General features: G+C 40.4%; 1 protein-coding gene across 1 annotated transcript in view; it reads right to left on the reverse strand.

Annotated features, from left to right (window-relative positions):
• CSMD1 (CUB and Sushi multiple domains 1) overlaps positions 1–12,628 on the reverse strand; it is a 2,070,567-nt gene that overhangs the window by 257,736 nt on the left and 1,800,203 nt on the right. The window contains exons 28-29 of the mRNA XM_042241416.1: positions 7,756–7,894; positions 3,791–3,978 (exon numbers count right to left, since the gene is read on the reverse strand). Of these exons, the coding sequence (XP_042097350.1) occupies positions 3,791–3,978; positions 7,756–7,894 (327 nt within the window). The remainder of the gene's footprint in view (positions 1–3,790; positions 3,979–7,755; positions 7,895–12,628) is intronic.

Consider the following 12,628-nt stretch of genomic DNA (forward strand, 5'->3'; position numbering starts at 1 on the left):
AGCCAACTTTTTCACTCTCCTCTTTCACTTTCATCAAGAGGCTTTTTAGTTCCTTGTCATCTGCATATCTGAGGTTATTGATATTTCTCCTGGCAATCTTGATTCCAGCTTGCGCTTCTTCCAGCCCAGTGTTTCTCATGATGTACTCTGCATAGAAGTTAAATAAGCAGGGTGACAATATACAGCCTTGACGTACTCCTTTTCCTATTTGGAACCAGTCTGTTGTTCCATGTCCAGGTCTTTTTTTTTTTTCTTTTTTTTCTTTTTTCTTTTTCTTTTATTTTTTTTTAGTTTTTTATTTTTTAAATTTTAAAATCTTTAATTCTTACATGCATTCCCAAACATGAACCCCCTCCCACCTCCCTCCCCATAACATCTTTCTGGGTCATCCCCATGCACCAGCCCCAAGCATGCTGCATCCTGCGTCAGACATAGACTGGCGATTCAATTCACATGATAGTATACATGTTAGAATGTCATTCTCCCAAATCATCCCACCCTCTCCCTCTCCCTCTGAGTCCAAAAGTCCGTTATACACATCTGTGTCTCTTTCCCCAGTTCTAACTGTTGCTTCCTGACCTGCATATAGGTTTCTCAAGAGGCAAGTCAGGTGGTCTGGTATTCCCATCTCTTTCAAAATTTTCCACAGTTTCTTGTGATCCACACAGTCAAAGGCTTTGGCATAGTCAATAAAGCAGAAATAGATGTTTTTCTGGAAATCTCTTGCTTTTTCCATGATCTAGCAGATGTTGGCAATTTGATCTCTGGTTCCTCTGCCTTTTCTAAAACCAGCTTGAAGATCTGGAAGTTCATGGTTCATGTATTGCTGAAGCCTGGCTTGGAGAATTTTGAGCATTACTTTACTAGCATGGGAGATGAGTGCAATTGTGTGGTAGTTTGAGCATTCTTTGGCATTACCTTTCCTTGGGATTGGAATGAAAACTGACCTTTTCCAGTCCTGCGGCCACTGCTGAGTTTTCCAAATTTACTGGCATATCAAGTGTAGCACTTTCACAGCATCATCTCTCAGGGTTTGAAATAGCTCAACTGGAATTCCATCACCTCCACTAGCTTTATTCATAGTGATGCTTTCTAAGGCCTACTTGACTTCACATTCCAGGATGTCTGGCTCTAGGTGAGTGATCACACCATCATGATTATCTGGCTCAGATGACAATTATATCTACTCTTGTCGGCAATAATCCCTTAGAAGAAATGGAGTAGCCATCATAGTCAACAAGACTGCGAAATGTAGTACTTGGATGCAATCTCAAAAATTACAGAATTATCTCAGTTCATTTTCAAGGCAAATCATCCAATATCACAGTAATCCAAGTCTAGGCCCCGACCAGTAATGCTAAAGAAACTGAAGTTGAATGGTTCTATGAAGACCTACAGGACCTTTTAGAACTAACACCCAAAAAGATGTCCTTTTCATTACAGGGGACTGGAATGCAAAAGTAGAAAGTCAAGAAACACCTGGAGTAACAGGCAAATTTGGCCTTGGAGTACAGACTGAAGCAGTGCAAAGGCTAATAGAGTTTCGCCAAGAGAACACACTGGTCATAGCAAGCACCCTCTTCCAACAGCACAAGAGAAGACTCTACACATGGACATCACCAGATGGTTGACACTGAAATCAGACTGATTATATTCTTTGCAGCCAAAGATATAGAAGCTCGAAACAGTCAGCAAAAACAAGACTGGGAGCTGACTGTGGCTCAGATCATGAACTCCTCATTGCCAAATTCAGACTTAAATTGAAAAAAAGTAGAGAAAACCACTAGACCATTAAGGTATGACCTAAATCAAATCCCTTATGATTATATAGTGGATATGAAAAATATATTTAAAGGACTAGATCTGATAGACAGAGTACCTAATGAAGTATGGATGGAGGTTCATGACATTGTACAGGAGACAAGGATCAAGACCATCCCTAAGAAAAAGAAATGCAAAAAAAGCGATATGGCTGTCTGAGGAGGCCTTACAAATAGCCTGTGAAAAGAAGAGAAGCAAAAAGCAAAAGAGAAAAGGAAAGATATACCCATTTGAATGCAGAGTTCCAAAGAATAGCAAGGAGAGATAAGAAAGTCTTCCTCAGTGATCAGTGCAAAGAAATAGAGGAAAAAACAACAGAATGGGAAAGACTAGAGATCTCTTCAAGAAAATTAGAGATACCAAGGGAACACTTCATGCAAAAATGGGCACAATAAAGATTCTATTTTTAAGTGATAAAATTGTAAACTGTAATAAAGATCAGAAAGTTTGTAGATGTTAGTGTTTTGGAAGAAGTAAATTAATTTTCTGCTTAAAAATCATATCAATAAATGCAAGTTCGTTAAAAGGTTAACAAGAGTTGAAACAGTCTAAGTTTTATTTTATAATTCTGGTAACTAATAACTAACTCACACACTTAAACAAACATATGCATACATATACATATTCACTATTTTTATAAAGCCCTCAGACACTACTGAGCGACTTCATTTTCACTTTTCACTTTCCTGCATTGGAAAAGGAAATGGCAACCCACTCCAGTGTTCTTGCCTGGAGAATCCCCGGGACGGGGGAGCCTTTTGGGCTGCCGTCTATGGGGTCACACAGAGTCGGACACGACTGAAGTGACTTAGCAGCAGCAGCACTACTGTCAACTGATATGTTGGTAAGTCCTTTTCTCTAATTCTTTGTAAGGTGCCCTGTGTTTTCCTTGTTAACATGAGAAATAGATTTGAAAATATATATATTTTTATTTTCATTACCCCGAGGGCAAAATGCTTAGGTTGGGGTGGTTTTTGCTTGTGAGTTTTCTGTGTGTTTTCTCTGGATGCTGGTGACAGTGGGTGGTAGACCCCAGAGAAGTGGGCAACACCCATCATGTGACCAAAGCAGAAAGATGTGAGCAGAATCAGTGCTTGTGTGTGCATGTGTCCCTGTGTGCTCAATCGCTCAGTCACGTCTGACTCTGCAACTCTGTGGACTGTAGCCCACCAGGCTCCTCTGTTACCATTCCCTCCTCCTGCTATTTTCCCGACCCAGGGATCAAACCCATGTTCCTTGTGTTTGCTGCACTGGCAGGTAGGATTCTTTACCACTAATGCCGCCTGGAAAGTCCTGGGATCAGTACTTACGCCCCATCAAACCAACACCATAGGTGTAAGGACAGGGAAGGGCAATCAATATTTTACATTTTGAAAAATACTGAGATAAAACTAAGCTGGTTGATGTACTTATATTGAGTCATCCTAGAGAAACAAGATAGCAAAATAATCTTAAAATAGTCCTTAATTACTTCAATTATTCATTGCATGTGCTAAGTCACTTAAGTTGTGTCTGATTCTTTGAGACCCCATGGACTGTAGCCCTCACCCGCAGGTTCCTCTGTCCATGGGATTCTCCAGGCAAGAATACTGGAGTGGGTTGTCATTTCCTCCTCCAGGGGATCTTCCTGACCCAGGGATTGAACCCGCATCTCTCATGTCTCCTGGATTGACAGGCAGGTTCTTTACCACCAGCGCCAATCATAATTTATCTTTAAGTCACCATGAATCTGGAGAAAAAACAAAAACAAAACTTCCTCCCCTACTTTCTTTTCTTTTGGCTAAGGTAGAAATGCATGTTGGAAATTTCTTCTCCTCTGGAGAGATTGGAACCTCTTCCCTAGACAGGTGAGAAAGCTGTCAGAATTTTATGCATTAAAGAGATAGGCAAGATTTTATAAATAAATGTTTACAATGAAAGCAATTCTGATACAAATTACTTTCCTTGCCAGTTAAGCTGATCACAGTACCTTTAAATTCAATGGCAAACCCCGACAAGCCCACAGAAGCATCGCTTCGAAACGCCAGAAAAAGACTATTTCCGCTGCTCTCAATTCTTTCTGGGGCTTGAGAACCCTGGAAACTTCCAATGAGAGGGCTGTTGGAGTCCTCTCCTTCATAGATGTGCAGGAAATCATAGCTGGGCTCCATGTTGAAACTGAAAGGAAAGAATATTGATGAGTTTCCATATCTCCTCTTCTTTCCAACTATCAAGTCTCTGAGAGCATACAGCGATTGTATTTGCCTTGTATTTTAACTTTTAAAAAGCAGGATGATCCAAAACCTAAATACAATCATAATCAAAATGGCAATAAATACAACAGACATCAATTGTAACAAATATTAGTAGTATTTTACATAACAACCATTATCTTCAATACAGTATGATTTGAAGATATTTAAAGGAAAATGAGTCCTTGTAACATAGATACAGTGTCTCTTCCCTGTAACTGTGATATTTCTAATGAATGCAGTTTAAAGGAAGGTGGTTCAGAAGTGATGCATTTCCACTGATATTTGATTTTTATGTGAAAATATTTTTAGTTTAGTAATATATATCCTTGGTGTTTGGGCTTCCCTGGTGGCTCAGATGGTAAAGAGTCTGCCTGCTGTTAATCCTTGGTGTTGCTGATGATTCTTAAAGTTCAAAAATACTTTTGGTTCTTTACTTTTAAAATTGTAATTGCCTCTGATGGCTTAGGTAATTCGGCCAATATTTGCAGTCCTTACAATGGTACAAAGTGTCGAAGTCAAACCTCACGTCATTTCACCATGGCTGAATGTTCCAATTTTCTCTCCCTTCTCCCTCCTTCTTCCTCGCTCCCCTTCCCACCCTCTGTATTTCTCTGTCTCTCTCTAATGTGAACACCCTAATAATTTCCAGTGTCTGACAATTAAAGTCCAAAGCTCTCAAGTGGGATATGGTTTTAAATGTCTCTGCCATTTACGGCAATAAGGATGACAATAATCTAGGAACTTGAAACATATGTCCACTCTGAAGTGAAGGACTGAACTTGGTTCAGTCATCTAAGAGTGGGGTCAGAATAGCAAATACAGCAGACAGAGCCTCAGCTGTAGCCTATTTTGCCTGGCCCTCCTCTGTCCCGGCACCTCTAAGTCAGATACTTTAGGGTCCTTAACGTGGACCAGTCCAGGCAGCTTCCACTCTCTTTCCTTTCCTTTGGCGACATATTTAGATATACAAGGATGGAGAGAGTCAGGCATTTTTAGATATTATCACAAACACGTGCTGTTGTTTAAATGGCTCAAATTTATCTGGAGATTCAAGTAATAAAGCATGAAGCCTAGGTCCCTCCCAAAGCTGCCCCCGGGTTCTGAAGGGCGCAACATGGGGGATGGCCCCGCACCCCACAGGAGTGTGCTACCGGCATCTGCACTTCTCTGCCCTACTCCCCGGCAGGGTGCCCCCGCTCCCACGTGAGCACATTTACTCAAGGAGTTTGTTAAAGGTTTCAGAGCCTGCTTATCTGATAAGCTCCCTGAGGTTGGAAACGAAGAGGAAGTAAAAGACTGGAATGATTGAAGAGTGAATAAAGAGGCCAAAAGGAATCGCAGTGACCCAGCAGAACGTGATGGTAATAACAGTTTCAGTTAGAATAGTTTACAAGGGTGTTTTTAGATTCTGATCACGTGACACCCCTGTAACTGGCAGAACTAATCATTATGACAGATTATTCTGAATGATGGAAATTCGGCTGGGCACAAACAAGTACATTCTAACTGCCCTCTGCTTTGGATGCCCCATCACGTATGCCCTGAGGTCTGAAATGACTCCTGTAAGTAGTGACGGCGCCTTTGGTTAAATCCTGTCTTATATCTATCTACACCAGATGCACAGACCTACACACTCTGAGAATAGGTAGGCCTAAGTCTGGCCATGCTTTTAAATCAAATTCAATTTGGGTTCCAATATGTGAGTGGCATCCGCCCCAGAGTCTACAGAAGTTTTGAGAAAACACTCCTCCCCCAAGACTCCCGAGTACAGGACGAGCCTTGAAGTGCGCGTGCGTGTGCTCTAGGCCCTGTCACTCTTTGTCACTGTCCCCTTTGTTTCTGTCTCCTCCAGGTTCCCCCCACCCCCCAGCTGACTGCAGTCTCACTCTTTAAAACTGTGTCCTGGGCCGCCTGTGCCAATAGCAGCCTCTTTGCCAAGGTCCTTGAGCGTCTCTGCTCCCAGCTGGTACCCTGGCTTCCTCCCTCTCTCTACTCGGTAAATCTAGGAGCTGAGGTCCCAGAAAAATGTCGCACCCGAGCACACACAAGCTGTCTATTTCTTAGAAGATGTCCCAGACCTGCAAGTTTCTGTGACACCCAGCCAGCGAAGGATTCCAAAATCTTAGAATCAGAAGAAAACTTGGAGATTTTCTAGGTCAACCTTCTTCCAGGGAGGTGCACAACATTAAGTGAAAAACTACTTCCATAATATAAAACTGCCTTATATATTGTCAGATGACTTGTGCTGTGGGAAACTTGATGAGTCACTCTCTGTGACCCGAGGCAGGAAACGCCTACAAAAAGGGTTCTGTGCCCTCTAGAATGCTTTTAATTGTTAATTTACTTTTAATCCCCTGGCAGCAGAGGTGTCTCCTGATTCTGAGAAAGGCTCCATTAGAATTTAGCATTAACAAAAATCATGAGGATACTCAAAAACATAACCTAGCAAATGTTCACAGCCTTTGTGTAGTAGCCAAGTGGCATAATAAAGTACTCGTCATTTGGTAAATTTATAGCAGCTTGAGTAAACTCAGGAAGTGATGGCTTATCAAACTACTTAAAATTCAGAGTCACAGAGGCTTAAAATTACCCTGAGTCAGATCTCATCAAGAGGAGAAAGCAGAGGAAGATGAGCACAACCAGCCCTGGAATACGGATATAAACATCTCAATGAGAGAAACGTGTTCAATTGACAGATGAAAAAATATGATTAGACCACTCTGCCTTGAAGAGCTGAGACCAATAGGACAGCATAGAGAACCAGTTTTCTTTTATCACTTTATTTAGTTCAAAAATCAAAATGGAAACTTGGAAAATATCTTGGGATTTGGAAAGATGCAATTATTGTATGCCAGATATTAATAATGTGATAGTTCTATAGAATTTATATTTGTAATATAAGCATATTATGATTTGAACTTTTACCGTTTAGCAGAAAGAAGTTAGCATTTTTTAAAAAGGACTAATGTTTATTAGTTGAAACTTTATAGCATTGAAATTTGGGGAATTTGTGTTTTCAGAGTTCTAGCAAGTCTTGAGTATTTTAATGATTGTTAATAACAACACCACCTTGGGGATGTCAGACAGGACGCCCTTGGAGATGGATTAGTATCCATGCACTGAGAGAAATATGAGGCACTGATGAGAAATTGCACCAAGCATATCCGTGTGTCCATCAGTTGTGTCTGACTCTTTGTGACCTCGTGGACTATAGCCCACCAGGCTCCTTTTGTCCATGGGATTTTCCAGGCAAGAATCCTGGAATGGGCTGCTATTTCCTCCTGCAGGACTTCTTCCTGACCCAGAGACTGAACCCTCCTCTCTTGCACTGGCAGGAGGATTCTTTACCACTGAGCCACCTGGGAAGCCGCAAGTATATCTAAGTCACTCCTTTATTCTCTTGAATATTCTATTCATTAAGCCCTCTCATGTAGAACACATTGCAAAAATGTGTGCAAGATAGTATTTAAAAGTAATTCCTACCACATCATGTATATCCTAATTCAAGTAGAATGTTGAAAAGCAAAACAACCGATTTCCATGTCTGTCATCCTGCAGCCGGATGCTATCCCTTTTAGGTACAAGACCTTGGGCTTCACCAGATGTGAAATTGAAGGCCCTCTGAAAGGATGAGTGCATTCATCTCCAGGTGTGACATTTAAAGTCTTGCTACAAGGAGGGAGTCCACAAAGCACGGTACCTTTTGAATATCAGGGCAATGACGAAGTCCGGGTTCACCCTCACCCTCCAGTCGCACTCCTTCCCAGGCGGGTAGGGCTGTGGGTAGTTGGGGGACAGGATGACCCCCGCGGGCCCGGTCAGGTTTCCTCCGCACGCCGCTGCCACGGGGAGAGAGGGACGCGGTCAGTGGGAGCTCGTCAGAGGCTGCAGGTGGCGTTATTAAGCTGACCCAGGAGATCTGCACATTTTTAATGTGATCATTACCAAATTTTATATACCATCCCACTTCATTTTTAAGGAGGATTATCAATGCTGGCAAATGAAATGTGCATCTTATACTTGCAAACTTTACCCAATTAAACTGGATAGGTTACCCAAATACCCCACACTTCTGTCAAGTACAATATAAATTTAAGGAAAAAAAAAAAAAAGAAACTTGGAGAGGGTAAAATATCTCCATTGATATCAGTTCATGGCCATGTCAATTCTTTGGTCATTTCTTGTGGTTTACAAAGACGTCATTGCTCACTTACTCTAGGAAGTTTGCTTCAAATGGTATAACTGATCATTCACCTCCTGTCCACTTTTGCAACCCTAAGCCTAGGAGTTTTTGATCATAATAAGTATGCAGGAAATATATGCTGAATAAATGAAGATTTGCTATTTCATAGATTTCTCACAGTCCTCTGCTATATGCAGGGCTTCGGGTATTGTGCCCAGATTTCAAAACGACAAAACTTAACAAATAAGATTTAGGTGATATCTGGGGACACACGACCAAGAGGAGGCTTGGCAGAAAGTTAAAACCCCTAAAAATATCATTTTGTCACAGTTCTTAGTATGTTTTTATCAGGAAGAAGCATTTTAGATGATAGTAATAAATTTAATGTTTTCTGCAGTCTTCAATCTTTAATCACAAGTGTTTATGTAAGTCAACGATTATGTGGTTGATCACTGCCAACAGGTAAGACGGTCTTCATTCTTCAGCCTGAAAATTTGGGGGGTATTTACATTTACTAGATAAGACTTCTGTTAAAGCTTCTATGCTGTGGAAGTTATTAAAACAATGCAAAATTGACACACACGCTAATTTTAGATAGATGTGTTAAACTACTAGGTTAAAGTTTTCATATTGAATACTGTGAATTGTCACCAAGTTGTTCTAAAAAAAAAAAAAATCACCCTGATTAAATTGTACTGTTCCCTCTAAACTGTATACCTTATTTTACTTCATTGATTATGTACATATTCAGGGGAAAAAAACAAGTAGAGAAGGGAATATGCTAATTACTGATAATTCCCACAGAAATACACAGGGACTTCTTTTGAAAATAAGATGAAGATGTACACTTTGTAATCTTCTGAGATGAATGTGTCTTTAAATACCCATTTAACATCCTGAAAACTTAACTTTCCATAAGACAAAATCTAACGAATCCCAAGATATTTTGTTATAACTTTAGTTTCATCAAAGGCAAACTCTGAATAATATCACAGGAAATATTTATAATAAGTTCTTAAAGATGTACTCTCAAGAGCAATCCGATATAATTTTCTCAAAAATGATTTCAATCACATTTCCCCTAGCATGTAGTTTTATTTTAATAAATAGTGTGGAAACAATCAGCTAAGTGCAAAGAATCAGACAGGACTTAGTGACTGGACGGCAACCACAGAGTGGCTCTCGCAGGACAAGAGGCCACCTCCCCGGATTCAAGTGGACGCTGACAGCGTGGAGCACCTGAGCCTGAACAAACAGGGAGGTGGTGCTGAGGTGGGGAGGGAGGCACCGGAGGTCTCAGGCAATGCTGCTCCATGCAGGCTTGAAAAGAACAAACTTGGCAGATTCAGGGCACCGTGTACAAGGGAGCCACCGGCAGGAAAAGTTCAGGATGAGACCCAAATATCAATTTATAAGAAACAAAGGGAAGATCCTGTCTTAGTCACACCGGTCCCAGGGGGCATCTTCAAATGAGGTTATTTAAAGACTTGTTGCGGAATTAAGCAGGACCATCTTGCTGGGTTTGTTCTCTCTTCTGAGGGGGGACTCTTCATTTTAGTCTCATCAGGTTTTCATTAGCAAACGTGCACAATATTTTGGATAGGATTAGATTTAGTATCAAATGCAATTCAGACACTCTAGAAATTATCCAGGCGGAATGGACATAGAGATAAATCCTCAAACCCATATCAACTAACAGGCCCTTGTTCGAAATCCTCAGGGCACTCCCGACACACGGGATAACGAGTTCATCCACTAAGATGTGCAGCAGCGCTCTTTAACTAGACACAGCGCTACTTCTGCACCAAAACATTTCAGTGTTTGCACCACTAAATGGGATAAACAGTGTCAAAACAGTTACCCTGTAGACCAGGGCAGGATGGTGCTACCGATTAAGCGTCTGCAAACTTAGAATGCATTTTTGCTTTGCAGAGCTCTTTAGAACTTGAACTTGGACAAAAGGTATTGCGGGCTACTTGAGAAATCTGAAACCGTGGAGATGGTAGAGAGACACTTTATTCAGAATTAGGAAGTAGTGAGAGTCCTCTGGTCCCAGTTCCAGGGATGCCTCCATCATAGGAGTCCTTTGTGAAATGAAAAGAGTGTGGCGTCCAAGCAAACCATAAGAAGGGTGAGCAGCCAGTGACAAGCTGGTGAAAACAGGAGTAACATACGAACAGGGGAGCGGCTGAGAGATTTCATGAAAGCATGAGAGAGAGAGAACAGCAAATAGGAGGGAAAAATACACTAAGAATAAAATGGGAAAATGTTGGCCTCTCAATAGGAAAGAGCAAATTCAAGCGGCCAATGAGACTATGAAATTAAAAACAGTTCAATCTCACTGCTAATTTAACATGCCAATTGAATCACCAAAGAATCTTCACGTCCTGCTCGTATTATGAGATTAACAAATACCACATATAGCGTTATTTTTCTGAGTTGGGGAAAATAAACAATAATACAATGGCTGATGATGATTAAATTGGGCAATCTTTCTGGAAACGTTTTGCAAACTCTAGAAATAGATAAGTTTGTAGAACAATGTCATTCATAAAAAATCATGGATGTGTTCTGCAGCGGTGTTCATTTCAACAATTTCTGTGAGAGGGAAAAGGCTGAAACACCTAACTGCACTGAGGAGGGATTAGCAGGATCAGTATTGGTCATTATTGATCCAGAGAGCAACTCTGTAGGCAGAAATGTTAATTAGTAAAAAAATAAGTAAGGACAATAAAAGATACTCATCCTGTACTGGTAAATAAAAAGCATAGTTTACAAAATAATCATTCAGGGTGCTATCATTTAAAAATATTTTAAAAATAGGTAATATATACATAAAATAACTATAACACTTACATATGTATGTTTACGTGAATAGCAGTTGCCCTTAGGTAAAAAGGTGACAGTGTTTTTTCATCTTTTTCCTTAACTGTAGCTTATAAAACTTATACAAAAACATGCAATGTTTTAATAAGGAAGAAGCCAAAAAAAAAAAAAAAAAAAGTAAACAATGTCTTGTATCAGCAGAACAGAACTCAGATGAGCACCAAAGCGTGACCACCACTGAGGTGGACCTCAGAAAAGGTAGTCTCTTTTCTGAGGGAAAAATGTTCACAATGGGATAAAAAGATACTCATTTATTCCCAACTATGTGCTTTTCATTTTTGTGTTACATAATATCTATGTGTGTGGGTGGTTTTTGTGGCCAGTACAATTGATATTCTATTGCCTGGGAGTGATGTTAGCTTACCCATGGAGCAGATACTCAAGAAAGATGAAGTGTTATCTGTTTTCATTGCTGAGAACTGGTTTACCTAGTCACTGATCAAAGTTAGATAACTAAGAGGCAAACCCCAAAAAGATCATAGATTAGTTGGGAAGGTGCTCAAATTTTATAATAAATTGTTCAAATGAATGTAAACCAAGAAATTATCTTCAAGAGATTAACTGGTAATTGTATTGCTTCTTTATATACTCCTCCATAAGCTTAAACTCACGCAAATCGAGGAAAAAAGTGCCTTTCCTGATTTAAAAACAGACCAATGGTTTGACATGTTGGTTGCACTTAAGGTAATTACCCCACTTTAAAAAAGGCACAGGAAGAAACCTGGCGCATCTCCCGATGACTCAGCTTGAGATGAAATGCATGACAGTGCTCACAGAAGTCATGGAAGGAAAACGCGGCACAGAACATTAAATAAGCACGGTAGCTCTCTGACAGGCCTGCACATGCTAGTAAGCAGAGCTGTCAATCCCATCTATCTCCAGACTCCTGCAAGCACTCTGTAACAAGTTAAGAGCTGCACATTATAGCGCCATGGGACCACTGGGAATTTTTTCACTGCTGTGCATTACGGCAATAGAAATCATTTTAAGTCACAAAATTCCCTCAAGGTCACCCGATGCAAAATGGGCCATTAACTGTGTGCATATCACTTCATTATCACTTCCTGTCTTTGCAGATTAATTCAATTTTATATTTTTAAAACAGATTATAAGGAAGTACAAAGTACCCTGTGACAGTTCATTAAAATAATAAAGGTTTTTTTAAAAAAATTAAGATGGGCTACCATAAATAGGTATTTATGGCAAAATATTGAATTGAATGGACAATTTAACTGAATGAATAATTACTATTTATTAAAAAAAAAGTGTCTTTCCTTGAAACCATATTTGTGATAGAATAGGGGACTTCCCAGGTGGCTCAGTGGTAAAGAATCTGCCTGCTAATGCAGGAGACACAGGTTCAGTCTCTGGATAGGGAAGATCCCCTGGAGGAGGGAAAGGCAGCCCACTCCAGTATTCTTGCCTGGAGAACCCCAGGGACAGGGGAGCCTGGCAGGCTACAGTCCATGGCGTCACAAAGAGCTGGACATGACTGAGTGACTGA

Source organism: Ovis aries, chromosome 26 (genome assembly GCF_016772045.2).
Source record: "Ovis aries strain OAR_USU_Benz2616 breed Rambouillet chromosome 26, ARS-UI_Ramb_v3.0, whole genome shotgun sequence".
NCBI classification, from domain to species: Eukaryota; Metazoa; Chordata; class Mammalia; order Artiodactyla; family Bovidae; genus Ovis; species Ovis aries.